The sequence below is a fragment of the Ovis aries genome, chromosome 5 (assembly GCF_016772045.2).
Source record: "Ovis aries strain OAR_USU_Benz2616 breed Rambouillet chromosome 5, ARS-UI_Ramb_v3.0, whole genome shotgun sequence".
Taxonomy (NCBI): Eukaryota; Metazoa; Chordata; class Mammalia; order Artiodactyla; family Bovidae; genus Ovis; species Ovis aries.
The window spans coordinates 47,871,679-47,891,412 of NC_056058.1; the positions used below are offsets into that span (position 1 = coordinate 47,871,679).

The 19,734-nt window shown below is 39.5% G+C and overlaps 1 protein-coding gene across 6 annotated transcripts in view; it reads left to right on the forward strand.

Moving 5' to 3' along the window:
• The window catches only part of CTNNA1 (catenin alpha 1), a 332,795-nt gene that overhangs the window by 288,313 nt on the left and 24,748 nt on the right, over nucleotides 1–19,734 (forward strand). For all 6 annotated transcript variants that reach the window (XM_060415818.1, XM_060415817.1, XM_004008841.6 and 3 more), the window contains one exon: nucleotides 12,837–12,929. In XM_060415818.1, coding sequence (XP_060271801.1) covers nucleotides 12,837–12,929 — 93 coding nt within the window. The remainder of the gene's footprint in view (nucleotides 1–12,836; nucleotides 12,930–19,734) is intronic.

Genomic DNA, 19,734 nt, shown 5'->3' on the forward strand with positions numbered 1-19,734 from the left:
TGTTGGTTTGTTAAGGTGACAAGAAGAAAGAGTAAGTTCCTATTTAGTTTCCAGATAAGTTAGGCTTGCTCCTACCTTTTGATTACTGAAATTATATTACTGTTTAATTGATTAATTATTACTATATTTCAAAAATTTGACACATAGTACGTATATGGCAAGTTATTTAATTTTGTAACCTGAATGTAAAATACCTAATATTTGGAAGAGATATTCTAAAGACCATTTGGTAAGTTCGTCATTATGTAACAACAGAAAATGAGCCTTTTATGTAAAATGTGTTTCTTGTACACTTGGATTTAGAGTGATATTAGGCCAGGTTAATACTGTAAAATAGTCTAAGGAAAGCATCAGTTATTACATTAAACATGTTACTAATTTTACATCTAGTTTTCTTTGAACATTGATCATTATCCTTAACTGAATTAATTATCTACAAAATATGTAGGTCAGTTTTCTATTCAAGTTAATGATTCTGGCATTTGGTCCAAAGGCTTGCAGTTTGTGTCTCCATTAAGCATAATCTTTTCACATAGTTGTATGACTGCATGAGATATAACCTCCAAATATACAAAGATTGTCTTCAGGAAGCCAGCCTCCCATAAGTAGCCTGCATCTCAGAAAGTGTGCCTGTGAGATAGGAAGTAAGGATGCTGCCAGCCCACAGCCTAGGGTAAAAGGCTACTGTAGTGGCATGGGAAAGGGCATCTGAAAGAGTGTGGCAGCTGAACCTTCAGGGCAGTCCTGGTCTGTTCTTCACATGGAGGAAGGTCACTTTTTAAGGACTTGCTATACAATCCTCATCCTCTCCATCCAGCAGAACTGACACATGCTGAGCACCTACTGTGTACCATGTATGGATGCAATATATGCAAATACAGTGTACATTCCTCATTTCTCAGGTAAGGAAACTGAGACGTAGGGAGGTTAAGTAACTTACATCCCTCTTACAATGAAGGCTGTGCCACTCGGGCTCTCTGGTGTAGTGGACAGCCTCATGCCCAGGAAGAAGCGCTAGATGGACCTGGTGGCTTTGCAGACCTTACTCTAGGAACTTTGTCCTTGCTCATACTTTTTATTTCATTCTGTATTAACCAGGTGCCCAATAGTGTTCAGAGTTTGATATTCCCTGTCACAGCTCACTTCTGACTTTTTTCTCACCTCTCTCCCCTCTCAGTGACCTCCACTCCCATCATCCCCCACACATAATAATATATGTATATTAAAAGACACATGGCTTTTCATTGCTTGAGGCGTAACCAAAGGCCTTATAGTACCATTCTGCAAACATTTAAATTACTTTATGGTAATAGAGGTACTAAGATAAATAATTGCATGTGTGCATAAAAACAAAATGAATTTTTAAAGTGTTTCTTATAGAAGCCTCATATTCCTGATTCAAAGAGTAACTTGATTCTTCAATGACAGGCCTTCTCCTCCCCACACTAGTATTTTTGTATTATAATGAAACATTGAATTAGTGAGAGACTTGTTTTAAGCAAAGGTAAAATACTTCATTGTGATTGTTTTGTTAATCTGCTGCCATCTTCCTTTCTTTCTATTAATTTCCCATCTTGAGTAGAATAAATGTCTGCAGCCAGCTTTGGTTATAGGGCCATTTGCTGTTTTTTCCTGAGGGTTTGGAGGAAGTGAGAGTGCTAAATGAAAGTTGGGAAGGGCTGGTGTTGATAGGCCTCTGGCAGGAAAGGAAGAGCTCAGATTCTGCAGCCACTGAAAATTCTGCCAGATTCTTTTGTTCTAAAATAATACAGTTCTGCCACTAACTACTTGGGATTAGGATAGACTCCACAGGTAAAGGGCATAAAGCCCAGTAAGATTGCGCTCATTGTAGATGCCAGCTGCAAATTAGGGGGTCCCTATCCCACCTGTACTTCGGATCTAACTATGTATAAATTAAAGGGTTCCCATGACCAACTCACTCTCTGTTCAAAAGACTGTCCTCATTTCAAATGCCAGTTGCAAGTTTGGGGTCCCCTGTCCACCCAATCTTCGGATCAGCCAGCTACAAATTTGGAGGATTCCTTTGGCCCACTTCAGGTTCAATAATTTGATAGAACAGCTCATAAAACCCAGGAGAGTGTTGTCCTTATGACTCCCATTTTAACGTAAAGGATGCAAATCAGGACCGGCCAGATGGAGAGACACAGAGGGTGAAGGATGGGAAAGCCTCAGAGACAGTGTTTCCTGTTTTCTCTCAATGGATCACCCTCCTGGCACATTGATGGTTCAGCCAGGAAGCTCCACTGAGTTTCAGTGTCCAAACATTTTATTGAGATTTTATTTTGTAGGTGTGATTGATAGAATCCCTTCCTCCCCTATGTCTGGGTTTTTCCTGCAAGCCTCAGTCCTCTAATCGCATGGTTGACATTGGCCTCCTCTTCCTGAGTTGTCTCATTAGTCTAACATATGTAGTGGCTCACCTCGAGTTGCCTCATTAGCATAAGTGATGAGTAGCAAAGACAGTCCTAAAATCTCCTAAGAATTCAGAAGTAATCCAGTGCAAAGACCACACCGTGTGTGTTTGTACACACACAACACCCCCCCCCCATCTTGAAGGTACATGGAGTATATGGTTTTCAGCTAGCTTGCTACCCAGCCATAAACACCACACAGAATAAGTGAGACAGGGCAGATTTGTGTGCTGCAGCTTTATGCTGATCCTGTTTGTGGTCAATTACCTGGTGATTTACCACTTGTCTTATCTGGTGTTCCTTGCATTGTTTTACTTTTCGCTGGATGTTTGCCCTTATGGAGCCTAGTTTTCTGATTGAGTTCATCTCTTCTCTGTGAAGTAAGAGGTCCTTTCTCATAGAAGTATTGATTGTCCCTCTGGTGTGTAAATCCCTTTCTGTTTAATACCCATGCGTTGACACTTAACCTTTCTTAGACTCCTTCAGCAGTGGGAGACTCCCTTTTTCCAGAGGCATCACATTCCACTGGTGGACTCTGGTTGTAGGAATGGGGGGCCACAGTCATCTTCTCTGGAACTACACCGTCCATCTTTTTATTGTTGCGCACAAGTGAATTGAAAGGAGCTATAAGTGTAAAATACATACCTGATTTCAAAGATATGACATGGAAAAAGAATGTACTTAAAAGATATCATTAACTTTTTAATTGATTACATGTTAAAATGTATTGAGTTTAAATATTATTTTTTCTAATCTCACCTCTTAATGTGGCTCACATTGTATTTCTGTTGGACAGCACTAGTCTGCATGATTTCCTCAGGCCTTTGAGAGGCTCTCTTCATTCTGCCTCTTCTCTGAATGCTCTCTACTAAAGTGCCAGCCCTTGTCAAACACTTGCTCCATGGGTGGGTGGATGGATGGAGTCAGACTGCCAAAGCTGCCATTGGGCAGTGACCTCACAGTTAGCCAGCTCCAGGGTTTGCCTTCAGAGGTGCTACTGCTCAGGTCCATCTTCTCAGTTCTGGTCATTGTGGGGGCAGTTGAGTTTTTTTGACTCTGTTTTGACAGTCATCCAGAATAAACTTCTTAGATTCACTCTAGTGTTCTATCTGTCAGGACTGATGCTGGCTTTACTGTTAATATTATTGACAACACCTTCCAAACTTGTCGTTTCTTTTTTTAAAAATAAGCATATCTTTTCTCCTTTTATCCAATCTGATGGTTATAAAATACTGTCTGAGATAAGGCATAGGATAGAACCTTTCAGATTGCCACTAGAAATCATTGTGTTGATTGCACAATTCTTGGTATATAGTTTACTGCTCAATCAGTTACAGATTCCTTAATTTTTGTCCCCCCAATAAAATAATGTAAAAAGGTTATGCCTTAATTTGGGATGTCATGTAAAGTTGCTATGAATGTATTCATGGTTTCTGAGTAGTATTAGGGATAGCATTCACTGAGAAATGGGAACCTTTTATGGTACCTTCTCTGTACACCACATTTTGAAAATATGAGATTCAGTTCAGTTCAGTTGCTCAGTTGTGTCCGACTCTTTGCGACCCCATGAATTGCAGCACGCCAGGCCTCCCTGTCCATCACCAACTCCCAGAGTTCACTCAGACTCACGTCATCGAGTCGGTAATGCCATCCAGCCATCTCGTCCTCTGTTGTCCCCTTCTCCTCCTGCCCCCAATCCCTCCCAGCATGAGAGTCTTTTCCAATGAATCAACTCTTTGCATGAGGTGGCCAAAGTACTGGAGTTTCAGCTTTAGCATCATTCCTTCCAAAGAACACCCAGGGCTGATCTCCTTCAAAATGGACTGGTTGGATCTCCTTGCAGTCCAAGGGACTCTCAAGAGTCTTCTCTAACACCACACTTCAAAAGCATCAATTCTTCGGCGCCCAGCTTTCTTCACAGTCCAACTCTCGCATCCATACATGACCACTAGAAAAACCACAGCCTTGACAAGATGGACCTTTGTAGGCAAAGTAATGTCTCTGCTTTTTAATATGCTATCTAGGTTGGTTATAACTTTTCTTCCAAGAAGTAAGCGTCTTTTAATTTCATGGCTGCAATCACCATCTGCAGTGATTTTGGAGCCCCCAAAAATAAAGTCTGACACAGTTTCCACTGTTTCCCCATCTATTTGCCATGAAGTGATGGGACCAGATGCCATGATCTTCATTTTCTGAATGTTGAGCTTTAAGCCAACTTTTCCACTCTCCTCTTTCACTTTCATCAGGAAGCTTTTTAGTTCCTCTTCACTTTCTGCCGTAAGGGTGGTGTCATCTGCACATCGGAGGTTATTGATATTTCTCCCAGCAATCTTGATTCCAGCTTGTGTTTCTTCCAGCCCAGCGTTTCTCATGAGGTACTCTGCATAGAAGTTAAATAAGCCCAGTGACAATATACAGCCTTGACGTACTCTTTTTCCTATTTGGAACCAGTCTGTTGTTCCATGTCCAGTTCTAACTGTTGCTTCCTGACCTGCATACAGGTTTCTCAAGAGGCAGGTCAGGTAGTCTGGTATTTCCATCTCTTTCAGAATTTTCCAGTTTATTGTGATCCACACAGTCAAAGGCTTTGGCATAGTAAGTAAAGCAGAAATAGATGTTTTTCTGGAACTCTCTTGCTTTTTCAATGATCCAGTGTGAGATTAGTTTGAAGAATAAAAATCATATACTGACTGTTAAGATTTTAGGAGCAGAAGTGAATTTCTCCAGCCCCTCTATGTGGGCATAGTGTTGGAAGGTTGTGTGGTGCCTGCTGCCTACCAGATCTTTATTAAATGACTTTGTGATTTTACTGGAAAAAGCTAATAACAGTGTTTGCTGTGTGACTGCTCTTATTTTCTCAGGGTCTGACTAAGACCTCTGACGCCTCACTACAGTTGTCAGTGGGATCTGTTAGCTCCACACATGGTGAAGGGTACATAGAGGTTGTGTGTCTCAAGGCCAGTGAGTAGGGGAGCAGGAGCTAAGGGTCAGTATTAATGAGCTGGTGACCCTTCTCGCCACTGTTTTCTTCTGTTCTGGAACATAGCACTGAGGGCTTGTCTTTCATCTGTTTATGAAAGGGCATAGCTATGCTTCATAATAACAGTAACACCTTTTCTACCTGATTTTCTCCCATATCAAGTTAATGATTTCTTTATGTTGTTTGTCACTTTAGTGTATTGAGGTGAAAATTTTATTTTCTGTCAGATATATTAACCTTTTTGTCATTAGTGCAACATCCATGTATCATTTTTAATTGCCTCATTCTTTGCCTACGTCCTTTGCTGTGAGCAGCATAATAACTAAAGAGGAATCAGTTTTCCCTTTTTGGTTTTGCTGTCTTGTGGGTCCTTTTTCAGTTTCACAAATTGAGAGTGAAATAGGAAAAATACAGTTCATGAAATCTTGCCTATAAAAACTATCATTTAGTATCCCTTTCCCCTCAGTCCCAGACATTGTATTAAAACAGGCTTCTTATTATAATGAACTTGCTACAATAAGATATATTTCATTCATTGTCTTGTGAATTAAGAGCCAAAAAGTAAATATAATTGGTACAATTTTGAGCTGGATTATCATTATTTGCTATGCCACTCCCCCAGTGCACCCCACCCCCCACCCCAGGTCCAAGTATTTCCCATTTTCTGGGACTTCATAGGGTATGGGTTTATTGGCTTGAAATGTGTATTTTAACTGCAAATTGAGTGATCTGCATTGTAACTTTTATTCTAAGGTGTACTGATAATACGCAGGAAAGTAACCTTGAAGAAGCCTCTGTAAGGAGCATTTGAATTAAACAATGACCTTATACAATCTACCTGTGATATCTTGGATATTTTCTTAGTATCTCTCTACAATACTGTAGGCTGAAATTCTTGCAAATGGCAAATCAAATGAAGCTTCAATTTTCTAGTACTGTAAGATGTTTGCATGAAAGCAGTGAAGTATTCTTGGGGGAGAATGCTGACCTTGAAATTAGGAAGAACTTCCTAAGCATATTGAACTTGATTTTCTCACATTTTCAAGGGTGTGCAATTTCAGATATGGGGTATGTAAGACAAAAGTGTCTTGCATGTACTATTTTAACACCTTAACCCGAAACAAGCTTTTTTGGCTGAATTTAACCACCTACTCAAAATTTGGGATGGTCAGGTGAAGGTGATGGATGCATTTTGTTCTTAAGAAGCATTGAGAATCTTTTCTCTCAAAGCCTTTGTAGGAACGATCAAGGAAGCGCTCTGCTTCAGAAAAGAGTGTAATCCTGTTGATGGACTAGTGTTTAGACAGGCACCATTCCTAGCTTTACTGACTGATTATTCAGGAGATTAGACAGAAATAGGGAACTTGTTCAAGTGGTCCATATAGTAACACGTAAATGGAAATGATGACAGTTTCATCTGAGTGGTTATCTATACATGAAAAGCTTTTTAAAAGTATCAAATAACAAAACTGTCTAAAATAGTTTATGATGTTTTAGTAAATTCACAGTTTCTAATCCTGTTACTGGAGATCCTTGTATTTATATCCTGCCTCTACTTAAAATTTGATTTGGTATGGCTCATTTTGAACAAAAACGTAAGATAAGGCAGATGTTGAAAATCATGATGCAGATGAGAAGTGTATAATTGCCATGCTTGTGTTTCATTGTGGCATTGGACTTCCTGGTAGCATGGAGGAAAGGAAGAAACACAATTGGTTGTCTAGTTTTTGTCTTTAGAATGGAGGAAGTATACCCACTTTCATGGGAAATAAGCCTATTGGAAAAATGAAAAAAAAAAAAAAAATCCTAATGTGGCACTTTCACATAAGGGGCAGTGAATGAGTTAATAGATAGGGCCCTCAATATTTTAGTAATAAATGTAGTGGCAGGTACCATGCATTTCCACCCCCCCCCCCTTGTACATTCCCTCTAAAAAGGCAAGGTCATAACATTCAATTGACGCCAAGTTGAGTCCAACCATCTGTTCTTTGTTGAGGGGCTAACCCAGCACTTGTCCTTCAGCCTCCCTATGAAAATATTAGGGGAACTAAGGAACTGTGAGTTCAGTGCTTTCTCCTGATCACCCCAGTGTAGCTTGCTTTCTTTTTAAAAATAATGTTCAACCCTTCTGTTTCTTTGTGCTTTAAATGTGTCCTGTAAATAGCATAAGTTTAGTTATTGTTACTCAGGTTCGCAGGGTTTTTTGTTGTTGCTGTTGTTCATTACGGAGTTTTGTTCACTGAAGTGTGGCATGACATGTGGATTCATTCTTATCACTGCATTTTTATTCTCTTTCCTTTTAACCCACTGCTTTCATCCCTCCTCTATTTCTGACTCTATTTTTCTCTTTTGGATTGGTTGAGTGCTCCCACTTCTTCCTATTTTTTCACCCCCTCTTCTTGTTTGGAAATCATACACTCTGTTTTACTAGTAGCAACTCTAGATATTTTTAAGCATGTATGTTTAACTCAGAGGTTGAGGTTAGTCAGTATCTTTTTCTCCTTCTGAAACAATATGAGAATCTTAGAATGCTTTGACTGTAGTTATTCTCTAACTTAAATATTCTTGTACAGTATTTCATTTCTCTAATTTTTAGCCCCATGAGTTAGACACCATTGGTGTTTCTTTAATAACTTATTTCAACTTTGCATAAATTTTACTCGATATCCTATTTTCATTGCTTTTCATTTCTTCTTGGACATTAAACCTTACGGGATTGTTTCCTTTTCCCTGAAGCATCTTTGTATGAAACGCCTTTAGTTGAGGCAGGAAAGATCTGTCTGGAATAAGTGCTCTGAGATTGTTTTTGGTTTCATTTTGTCTTAATTTTTTATTTTGCCTTAATTCTTGAAAAAGTACAGTAGTTTATTGGACGTATGATCCTAGGAGGATTTCTGCTCCACTGGCCTCTTCAGGGATTTGAAGATATTATTACCCTGTCTCTGGCTTCCATTGTTACTGTTCAGAAAGCAACAGGCAGTCTCCCTGAGCTTTCTTTGTAGATAATTTGTTTTTACTTTCTGGCTGTTTTTAAAATCATCTTGGCTTTGTTCTAAAGCTTTACTTCAGTGTATCAGAGCGTAGATTTCTTCTTTATTTACTCTGCTTAGAATCTGTCTTCCCAAATCTGAAAATTGTTTCATAATCACCTACCTCTTTGAGTATGGCCTCTTCCCCATTCTCCCTGTATTCCCTCCTGAAGTCCTCCTCACAGTTAAATAGTAGACAGTCTGAATTTATCTTGCATGTCTCTTAATTTATGGATTCTGTGTCATGAAAATGTCTTGGCTTTCCTGAATAATTTCTTCAGTTTGACATTCCAGATTAATAATTCTCTTTTCAGCAGTGTCTTGTCAGTATTATTTTAAATTTCTAGAAATGGTAGTCATTATTACTTTTCTCTTGAAATTCTATTTTCTTCTCAAATCTGCCTAGTTATTTTTGAGTGTGTTTTTCCTTTTCTATATTTTGTATACTTTGTTATTTCTGTTAATGTAAAAAAACATTTTTTAATACTCCACTTTTGATCATTTTATTATTTGCAGTCATGGATCTGATAACACCATTCTTTTGCTTACTTTTGCCCAAGATCCCTATTTCCTTGTGTGAAAGTAAAAGTTGTTCAGTCATGTCTGACTCTTCCCACTCCGTGGACTATACATTCTGTGGAATTCTGCAGACAAGAATCCTGCAGTGGGTCGCATTTCCCTTCTTCAGGAGATCTTCCCAACCCAGGGATTGAACCCAGGTCTCCCTCATTGCAGGCGGATTCTTTACCAGCTGAATTTGGTGGGTTCACATTTCTGGTATTCACATGTGGGAGTTCTTTGAGGCCTGGGTTTAGATTACCTTCTATCACAAAAATTTCCATTTATATTTACTTCTCGCAGTTGCTTATAGATACTAATACATGATTGAGGTATAATTTATAGACCATAAAATTTACCCATTTTAAGTGTACAATTCAATTGTTTTTACTAATTTTATGTAACTGTGCAGTCATCATCATAGTCCAGTTTGGAACTTTTCTGTCACCCATGTGTGCTTCACTTTTGGGTGAGCTATCTTATTCCTCCTAATAAGACTGTCAAAAGACCCTTTCCTGGAAATTGGAAAGTTAAAAGCTTAACCTCTGTTCCATCATCATTACTTCTGTGGGTTTGGAAATGGTTGTTAAAAACTTCTTGTGTGGTTCTGATATTTATGTGATGTGCAATTGGGACTTCTCTCTTCCTATATGACAAGTTTAAAAAAGTTGATTTTATTATTACTTTGGATTTTTTTTGAGAGTACAGATAGCTTAACCATTTTAAAAGAAGAAATCACAGGTGGTAGCTAGACCTAAAACCATGTAGCAAGTGATGGAGGTTTTGAGCTTCAACTTTATGACCTGCTACTCAGGTTGTGGGGTCATTACTTAGACTTAAAAGCTTCCTGTTTCACAGTTCTTCTCACTTGTTTCACCTCCACAACAGGTATAGACTACTATGAGAGCAGGTCATTAATTTATTACTAAGAACAAAAAGAAATCTCTTCTTTTCTTCCCGTAAAGGTTCCAGTTTTAAGGGGCAGTGGGAAGCAACTTGTGTTTGACTTAAATTTTAAATTTATTTAAAGTCATCAACACATGTATAACAGGAAAATCTGTCATAATGATATAGTTTTTCTGCCTTATAACTTTGCTTAATAACTTTTATTTGATAAAGTTCTGGAGCTTTCTTCAGTGTCTAGAAGTTGTCTTTTCTGTCACGTACAGATGTCATATTTGTTGATTTTACACAGCCTGGCTGTGATATTTTTTTCCACACAGCACAGATTATTACTAAAACCAGCAAAAGCCCAGGGCTGTTTTTTTGGGTAGTTGAAAGTTTTCTGAAATGTGCTTGTCTACAAGGTCCACACTTGAATAGGCAGAGGTAGTGCAGAAGCAGTGTCACAATTTCAAAGGTGGGAGTCATAGTGTCAATCTTAGCCTACCTCTTAGATTAGCGGGAATCAAAGACATTTAAATTATTAATACATGAAGTTACTGTGGTTGCAAAGATATAAGACCATTTATTCCCAGAGCAAATTAGAGACTCATCACTCTCCAAAGTCTTCGCTCTGTTCGGTTCTGTATGGAAGTCAGCTGCTTTGAGTGTTTTTAATTCAAACTTTAGAAACTTCTTCAGTCTAGTTAGCTGCTATCCAAATTTCTAGAGCCCCACAAAGAAATTATTTAGGAAACCCCTTCCATTATACCCAGCTTTCATGGCAGTCAAGCCTGGCGCTAGTATATGAATTTAGCTTCAAAGAGAGCTGTGGTTGAGCTGTTGCATTTGCACATTTGTCATGGTTAGAAGTGAGTAGCTCTGTCCCTGGAGGGTGAATTGAAGCTCATTCATCTGGAGAAGACTGTCAGTGACAGGCGCCTGCTTCCTCCTCCCAGGGCAGGCGGGGTGGCCTCCTGAAACAGGCAGTGTACTCTTGTAGAACATTGCTGCTTCAACGGTACATCAGAAACACTTTAATGTTTTTAAAATAAAGAATAAGTCTTCCATAACTTTGTTTTGTTAGGATTTGTGTCGGAAAACAGGAATGATGGTATACAGAATTCAGCCATTTCAGCTTTAGATAATACTTATTGTACTCTTTTTGTTTCTTAACTTAAATATTTTTTTCTGAGTTTTACAGATTTATATAATTGGGAGAATATGAAATTGTGTGGTGGCTAGAGAGCTGAAGGCAGAAACAGTGACAGACCTTCCTAAATCTAACGTTTGACTAGCCTCCTAAAATGTTGGGCATGGGGCGGGACCAGGCGTCTTTGTTAGTCCCAAATTGCTAATTCAGTCGTCAGCCTCCAATTTTATATTTGGTTTCAAAATGCCTTCTTAAGGCAGTGAAGCAATAGAAGCTATGGTTTCATAAACACTTCTAATTAAAGCTTTCTCCTTCAGTAGAGTACCATAAAATGTATATTTGAGGAATAATGTTTGTAAAAGTTTCATGTCATATTTTGCAGCACTTTAAACCAAACAAATAGAAATCAACAATCAGCTCTGTAGGTTGTCGTCATGAATAGTAGTGCCTCTTTCCTCAGGTCCAGTTGACACTGGAAAGTGGAATTGGAACCTTCAGGGAGTGTAAATGTTACTACTTCATGTGATTTTGAAGGCCCCTACACATTAAAACTGACTTAATTTTCTTTTTCCATACATTTTTGTGTTTAAATTGCATGTTCTTTTGTGTCTCCTTACGATTAAGCATTGCAGGATTCTAGTTATGATATTTAGCAGTCTTACAGAAAGCTGATAATCCCTAACTGTAACACTGCAAACAACAGTAATGGTATATAATTTTTCTTGTGCCTTTATGTGTTTAACTTGGGTGGGGCAGTGAAAATCAAAGGTTATTGCAATTGCCCTTGTTTACTCTGGCATTTTAAGTTCTCAGACTATGCTTCTGATACTCAATTGCCTATTCGTCTATCATTCATAACTCAGTTTGCAACTAGGGAGAAGGTATCTCTTAGCACCATGTATTCAGTTGGTCCTTGGTATTGCTAACAGAATTGGCAAACCTGTTTATTTAGAAATGTGGATAAGTGATTATGGCCCTAGCAGCCACTACAGAGCAATATTCTTAGCACAGCCAGAGCTTCAGCAGAAGAAATATGACACAACTTGGAAAGATTGTCTCTGGCTACACGAGTAGTGTCATTGAGGCAGTTGGATGGGAAGGTAAAGATTTTAGTTCAAATGAAGTAGCATCATTCAGGAAAGAGTCCAGCTGTCAGTGCTTTTAAGAAACCAGTTGAAGGACAGTTTTGTTATTAACTATGGGATATCATCTCTGTTTCTTTTTCCATTTCTTATGAGGATGGCCTTATGTCCATCTCAATGTGTTAATGCTATTCTTTTTTATTTGAAAAGTAGCCTTGCGTTCAGATAAAACTCATCTTGACTTTTAAGTATCCATTCACCTGTCAAATGAGAACAGCAACTTAGAATTTCAATTTCCTTCCTTCAGGAATAGCTGCAGAATACATTTTTATTGTAGTTGAGGGTACCAGTGACTCTCTAGTGCCTCGATTCCTTAGCTTTCCTCACATCACTGCACACACCAGCAGACCCTTGTTCTGAGGTTACTGTTCAGGCAGGTTAGAGCCCATGGAAAACTGGTGAGTTACAAGCCCTAGGATCTTTCAGGGTTCTGCCACCAACTTACAATGTGACATGTGTTAGGAGTCTGTTTAATTTCCTTAGCACAGAGCTGAAAAATTTGTCCTCATAAGCAGGTAATCAGTCTGTGAGAAATAAAACACCTTTGGTGCTTTTTTTCATTTGTTCTCTAAAGGTCAGGGATGGGGTAGATGTACATTTGTTTTCCTTTGCAGTCAAAAGAGAAGAATCTTCAAAGATCTTTTTTATCTTTTCTTCTAGGTGGCCAACTTGGCTTGTTCCATCTCAAACAATGAAGAAGGTGTAAAGCTTGTTCGAATGTCTGCAAGCCAGCTAGAAGCCCTCTGTCCTCAGGTAAAGTACAACTAGCAGTGTTTAAGCTATCACCAAATTGGATTTGGGTTATTAAAGTGGAAATGAATTTTATTTTATTAGTTTCATTTTTAGGATCTTAGATAGAAGCCTTGAGGACAAAAGACTGATCCACAGTCCATGTAGAGAAATGTATGTTTAACTTCTAGTGATATTTCCTTAAGGCGTCATGTGTTACTGTCTCCTTGCCCTTCATTTGAAATGTATAGCCTTTTTCACTGCTGGCAAATGGAGGGCAGGCAGTGGCCATTCCTAAGAGCCTTTCTAAGAGAGGGCCACCTGCAACATGTGTTAGTCCTGGCATCAGGATTGTTAACCCCATGAGCCTGAAAGGATAACTGCTGCCCACCCACACTCCATCTTTATGCCCAGTGTTTGGATCTTGTTTGAGGGCATGAGATTCAAGAACTAGAAGCCTTAATCTGCTTTGTCCTGAAGTACCCTTATGATACAGATATTAATAATGTAATTCAGCCAGCTACTGGTAAAACTTGAGAACTTTTCTCCATTTCTAATGGCATATTGTAAGGCTGGTGATTAGGCTAGGTTAAGCATCTGGGGCTTTAGAAAGAATCTGAAGCACGCAGAAGAATGCTTGTTTTGTTAAATGTTAGATGAGCGGCTCTCTCCCGTGAGGTGTGCTGATCCTGTTTGTGTGGCTTGCTACTCCATGCCCCTCAGAGGGCTTTCTGAGTAGTGTCAGTGCTGTTTTGGTGAAGAGGTTGCTTCTCCAGTTTCTGAGGCAGAGAATGGTCATGGGTATACTCTGAAGATTTACATTAAACCTCTTTCTAAATGTCCTGCTAAATGACATTGACCACAGATAAAGAGGAATAAACCAGGGGATCTGGAGTATAAGAGATCATAGGAATGAAGTTTCTGTTTTGCCTCCACCAGCTTTAAGATACACCGTAACCATTACTTTGGCTCTTTCATATGCATGATTCCTGACCAAAATAAGTGAAGACTGATGATTAATCTGGGATCCTAACTGGTACACAGGTTAATTAGAGCATTTTTTTCTCATTCTCAACCATGTGGGTTAGTTTGCAAATGAAAGTTGCTTCCTCTGGGTGTTAGTGTGTTGGGTCAGCTATGGATCCACATGATCTAATCAACATTTCTTCAGCTTTAACCCAGTCATTAAGTCTGTTACTGGCCAGTCAGTAGCTGTACAGATAATAAGCACATTGAATTTAATCACGTCCAGAAAGTTCATGGATGATCAAGTTGTATGAAATAAATTTAGAGCAGGTTTTAAAGATTTGGCATTCTTTTCTCTGGCTTGCCATATTACCCTATCAGTGCTTTATTTTTAATGCCTTTGGTTCTCCATTTGATTTTGAAATGCTTGAACAGCGACAGTGCTTTCTCATATCGGCTGAAACAGATGGTAACATACGCTGATCACACCTACTAAGAGTATTTATATAAATGAACTTAAAGCCTTGAAAAAGAGAGTCTAGTAGATTCTAATGAGAGTGATGGTGTGCATAAGTCACGTTTGGCTGGGACTTGTTGCCCAGGCTTTATGTTGAATCAGAAAGCACCTTTTCTCCCTCTTTTTTGTAGTTCATTTCTCCTACTAGAACAGACCTCAGGATAATATCCAGATGATTCCTGGTATTAGGTATAGAAAGAAAAGAAAGTGAATTAACTCAGTCGTGTCTGACTCTTTGCAACCCCATGGACTGTAGCCTACCAGGTTCCTCCATCCATGGAATTTTTCAGGCAAGAGTACTGGAGTGCCATTAGTTGCCATTAGGTATATTTCCTCGATAAAAAGGTGTTAATTTGATGTGATTATTCTCCCAGATTCCTTCCTAGGCTGCTTCCTATCCTGGCTCGCAAACAGGGCTGGGCAAATTCAGTGACAACAAATACAGCAGACATTGCAGGCATGGTAATGACAAACTGGATAGCAGGTGCCATTTCTAAATGAGGTAACTGTGACTCCATTCCAGCCCATTATTGCTAGATTCTTTCATTATTTGTAAAGAGAAGTCAGCAATTCAGGTTTTTGATAAGTCCCAATTTTAAAGGATTGGTAAATAAAATTTTGAAATTCTTTGAGGAGGATAAAACAAATTTCTAGGAGCTGCATCTCACCTACCTGGCCTATGCGCTTCATACTTGAAGGACCTCTCCTTTAAGGTGGCTAATGGCTGTCCCTCTCTTCAGCCTGGTATGGGCAGTGATGTCAGGCATCACTGGCTTGTTTGATAAACCCCAGGCAAGCTAATCTCCTATACAATGTCACAAACCTCAGTCCACAGTTCATCAGGCACTCTTATCTATCAGATCTAGTCCCTTAAATCTATTTCTCACTTCCACTGTATAATCATAAGGGATTTGATTTAGGTCATACCTGAGTGGTCTAGTGGTTTTCCCTACTTTTCTTCAGTTTAAGTCTGCATTTGGCAATAAGGAGCTCATGATCTGAGCCACAGTCAGCTCCCGGTCTTGTTTTTGCTGACTGTATAGAGCTTCTCCATCTTTGGCTGCAAAGAATATAATCAATCTGATTTCAGTGTTGACCATCTGGTGATGTCCATGTGTAAAAAGGCAAAATGGCTGTCTGGGGAGGCCTTATAAATAGCTGTGAAAAGAAGAGAAGCGGAAAGCAAAGGAGAAAAGGAAAGATAGGAGCATCTGAATGCAGAGTTTCAAAGAATAGCAAGAAGAGATAAGAAAGCCTTCCTCAGCGATCAGTGCAAGGAAATAGAGGCAAACAACAGAATGGGAAGGACTAGAGATCTCTTCAAGAAAATTAGAGATACCAAGGGAACATTTCATGCAAAGATGGGCTCGATAAAGGACAGAAATGGTATGGACCTAACAGAAGCAGAAGATATCAAGAAGAGGTGGCAAGAATACACAGAAGAACTGTACAAAAAAGATCTTCACAATCAAGATAATCACGATGGTGTGATCACTCACCTAGAGCCAGACATCCTGGAATGTGAAGTCAAGTGGGCCTTAGAAACCATCACTACGAACAAAGCTAGTGGAGGTGATGGAATCAAAGTTGAGCTCTTTCAAATCCTGAAAGATGATGCTGTGAAAGTGCTACGCTCAATATGCCAGCAAGTTTGGAAAACTCACCAGTGGCCACAGGACTGGAAAAGGTCAGTTTTCATTCCAATTCCAAAGAAAGGCAATGCCAAAGAATGCTCAAACTACCACATAATTGCACTCATCTCACATGCTAGTAAAGTAATGCTCAAAATTCTCCAAGCCAGGCTTCAGCAATACGTGAACCATGAACTTCCAGATATTCAAGCTGGTTTTAGAAAAGGCACAGGAACCAGAGATCAAATTGCCAACATCTGCTGGATCATGGAAAAAGCAAGAGAGTTCCAGAAAAACATCTATTTCTGCTTTCTTGACTATGCCAAAGCCTTTGACTGTGTGGATCACAATAAACTGGAAAATTCTTAAAGAGAAGGGAATACCAGACCACCTGACCTGCCTCTTGAGAAACCTATATGCAGGTCAGGAAGCAACAGTTAGAACTGGACATGGAACCAACAGACTGGTTCCAAATAGGAAAAAGAGTATGTCAAGGCTGTATATTGTCACCGGGCTTATTTAACTTCTATGCAGAGTACATCATGAGAAACGCTGAGCTGGAAGAAGCACAAGCTGGAATCAAGATTGCCGGGAGAAATATCAATAACCTCCGATATGCAGATGACACCACCCTTACGGCAGAAAGTGAAGAGGAACTAAAAGCCTCTTGATGAAAGTGAAAGAAGAGAGTGGAAAAGTTGGCTTAAAGCTCAACATCAGAAAATGAAGATCATGGCATCCGGTCCCATCACTTCATGGGAAATAGATGGGGAAACAGTGGAAACAGTGTCAGACTTTATTTTTTTGGGCTCCAAAATCACTGCAGATGGTGATTGCAGCCATGAAATTAAAAGACACTTACTCCTTGGAAGAAAAGTTATAACCAACCTAGATAGTATGTTCAAAAGCAGAGACATTACTTTGCCAACAAAGGTCCGTCTAGTCAAGGCTATGGTTTTTCCAGTGGTCATGTATGGATGTGAGAGTTGGACTGTGAAGAAAGCTGGGCGCCGAAGAATTGATGCTTTTGAAGTGTGGTGTTGGAGAAGACTCTTGAGAGTCCCTTGGACTGCAAGGAGATCCAACCAGTCCATTCTGAAGGAGATCAGCCCTGGGATTTCTTTTGGAAGGAATGATGCTAAAGCTGAAACTCCAGTACTTTGGCCACCTCATGCAAAGAGCTGACTCATTGGAAAAGACTCTGATGCTTGGGAGGATTGGGGGCAGGAGGAAAAGGGGACAACAGAGGATGAGATGGCTGGATGGCATCACCGACTTGATGGACGTTAGTTTGCGTGAACTCCAGGAGTTGGTGATGGACAGGGAGGCCTGGCGTGCTGCAATTCATGGGGTCGTAAAGAGTCGGACACGACTGAGCGACTGAACTGAACTGAACTGAACTGAGGCAAGCTAATCAACTTGAATAAACTAGTTAGTTAATTCACCAGTATTTTAACACGGTGTTTAATATGCTGTAGCATGTAGACAATATTAAAGTGTATGTTTCTGTCAGCATCCATCCACAGTATAGAATATGTGTTGGGTTTTTCCAGTCTCTTTTTATGTTTCATACTCACACTGCTGCATTCAGGCAGCCCTGGCCCCTCTGTTGGGGGCTTTTCTGTGACCCCCACCTGTAGTATGGGTTGGCTCCTAGATCTTATTGTTCCTTTCTGGAGGGGAGAGATGACAGATGGAACCTGTAGAGCAGTTTTCTTCCCCATCTTTCTGTTCACCCAATAGCAGATTAACTTGTGGAAATGGGAAATTCTGTTCTGAAGTACTAACTTTTTAGGAGTTAAGCGATTTTAACTCCAAATGTTTGTGGTATTAAAGTTTGAGTTCAGACGAAGTAACCTGAAGGTGGATTTATTCTGTTGCTTGGGGGAGAAAAGCACCCACATTTTTTGGTGATTTTCTGTTGTCATGAGTAGGGAGGAAAGTAGGTCAGCACTCTCTGCATTGCCTTCTGCTTTGTGTCTGCAGTATCTCACTCTGTTCTCCAGAACAGGGACCTACCTCCATCTGAGCAGATAGCACCAGTCTCACATGCTCTTATCAGGAAAAAAAAAAATCAAACTGTTCTGGAAAAGGACCTGATTCCCCAGATCATCTCACTCATGGTTGTCTTCAAGTCTTATTCCGTAGTAGCTGCTTAAAAGATTTTCATTTTTCAGTTCATCCAATGCTGGTCAAAACAAAGTGGAAAAACCCTGGCAACAGCAGGTTTCTGACAGTTGAGTCTTTAAAATCCGAGAGTGGCATTTTGGAGATGATCTCACTTAATATTTTATTTTTCATAGTTCATTATGTAAGAATGAGCATTGTACTTTTCAGTTAATACAAATCTGGCAGTTTAATATTTCATATGGCTGGGTTTAATGTGTGGCCTTTCTTGGAAATTTAAGCAAGGGAGAATCAAGTCTTTGAAGCGGCTGCTTTATCTACATTTTTTTTGTCCTTTTTTGTGGGGAGGGGTGGATTTCTCACTAACTGAATTGAGAAAGAAGGAATGTTCTTATGTTTTTTTTTTCCTTCTGCCTCCTTAGATTTATCTTTCATACTATTACTTCTCCCATTGTGCTGTGGGAATTCTGATCATTTTTGTGGCTAACAGGCTTGATAAGGATTTTTTGTTGTTCAGTCCCTATCAAATAAGCATAAACTCAGACAGTCCTGGTCTGTATAGTTAATGAAAATATATAGCTCTTAGATGAGCTAAAGGAAACCAGCCAGGGAAACCTGTGGCATCAAGCTCTCATTCATGTGTTATTCCGCTTCTGATTTTCTCTAACATTTTTACACAGCAGTTGCACAGAAGAGCTCAAAGGAGATGCTTCTGACTAAAAGTTTTCTCACAGCATTTTCTGTGTCTGTTTCTTCTCTTAACCCCCTCCCATGGAGGTCTGCAGGTAACAGGGCCCCAGAAACACTCTAGTCTCCTTGTAAGCCTTGTATATTGATACTGGTCTGTTGTTTTGTTTTGTTGTAAAGTCTGTTTTCCATACTGTAAGAGGTTTCCCTCTCCCATTTTCTTGAAAAGTCTGTGTAATTGGTGTTAGTTCTTTAAATGTTTGGGGGAGAATTTATCAATGAAGCTGACTGACCTGGAATTTTCTATATGGGAAGATTTTAAACTAAATTGTTTAAACTATTATTTAAGCAATAAGAAATTATTTCTTTAATAGATATAATGATATTCAGATTACTTGTTTAAACATTTAGCTGTTTATTCTTGACTGACTTTTGGTAATTCGTATTTTATCAATTGCTACTCTATTTTTTTTCCCTTCTACTTCCTTTGGGTTTCTTTTCCCCTTTTTCTAGTTTCTTAAATTTGAAGCTTTTAAATCATTGTAATGTTGGTGTGTAGCTTCTCAGATTGCTCAGTGGTAAAGAATCTGCCTGCCAGTGCAGGAGACACAAGGATTGGGTTCAATCCCAGGGTGGAGAAGATCCCCTGGAGTAGGAAATGACAGCCTACTCCAATATTCTTGTTTGGGAAATCCCATGGACAGAGGAGCCTGGCAGGAGCTACAGTCCATGGGGTCACAGAGACTCGGACAGGACTGAGCATAGACACACATACACAATGTTAGTGTGTATGTTAAATCGCGTGATTGGGATGATCAATAAAGACCTCACTGAGAGAGTGATGCAGAAGCAAAACCCAGAAAGGAGATGATAGAACGAGCCAGGGACAGTGTCTAGGGGA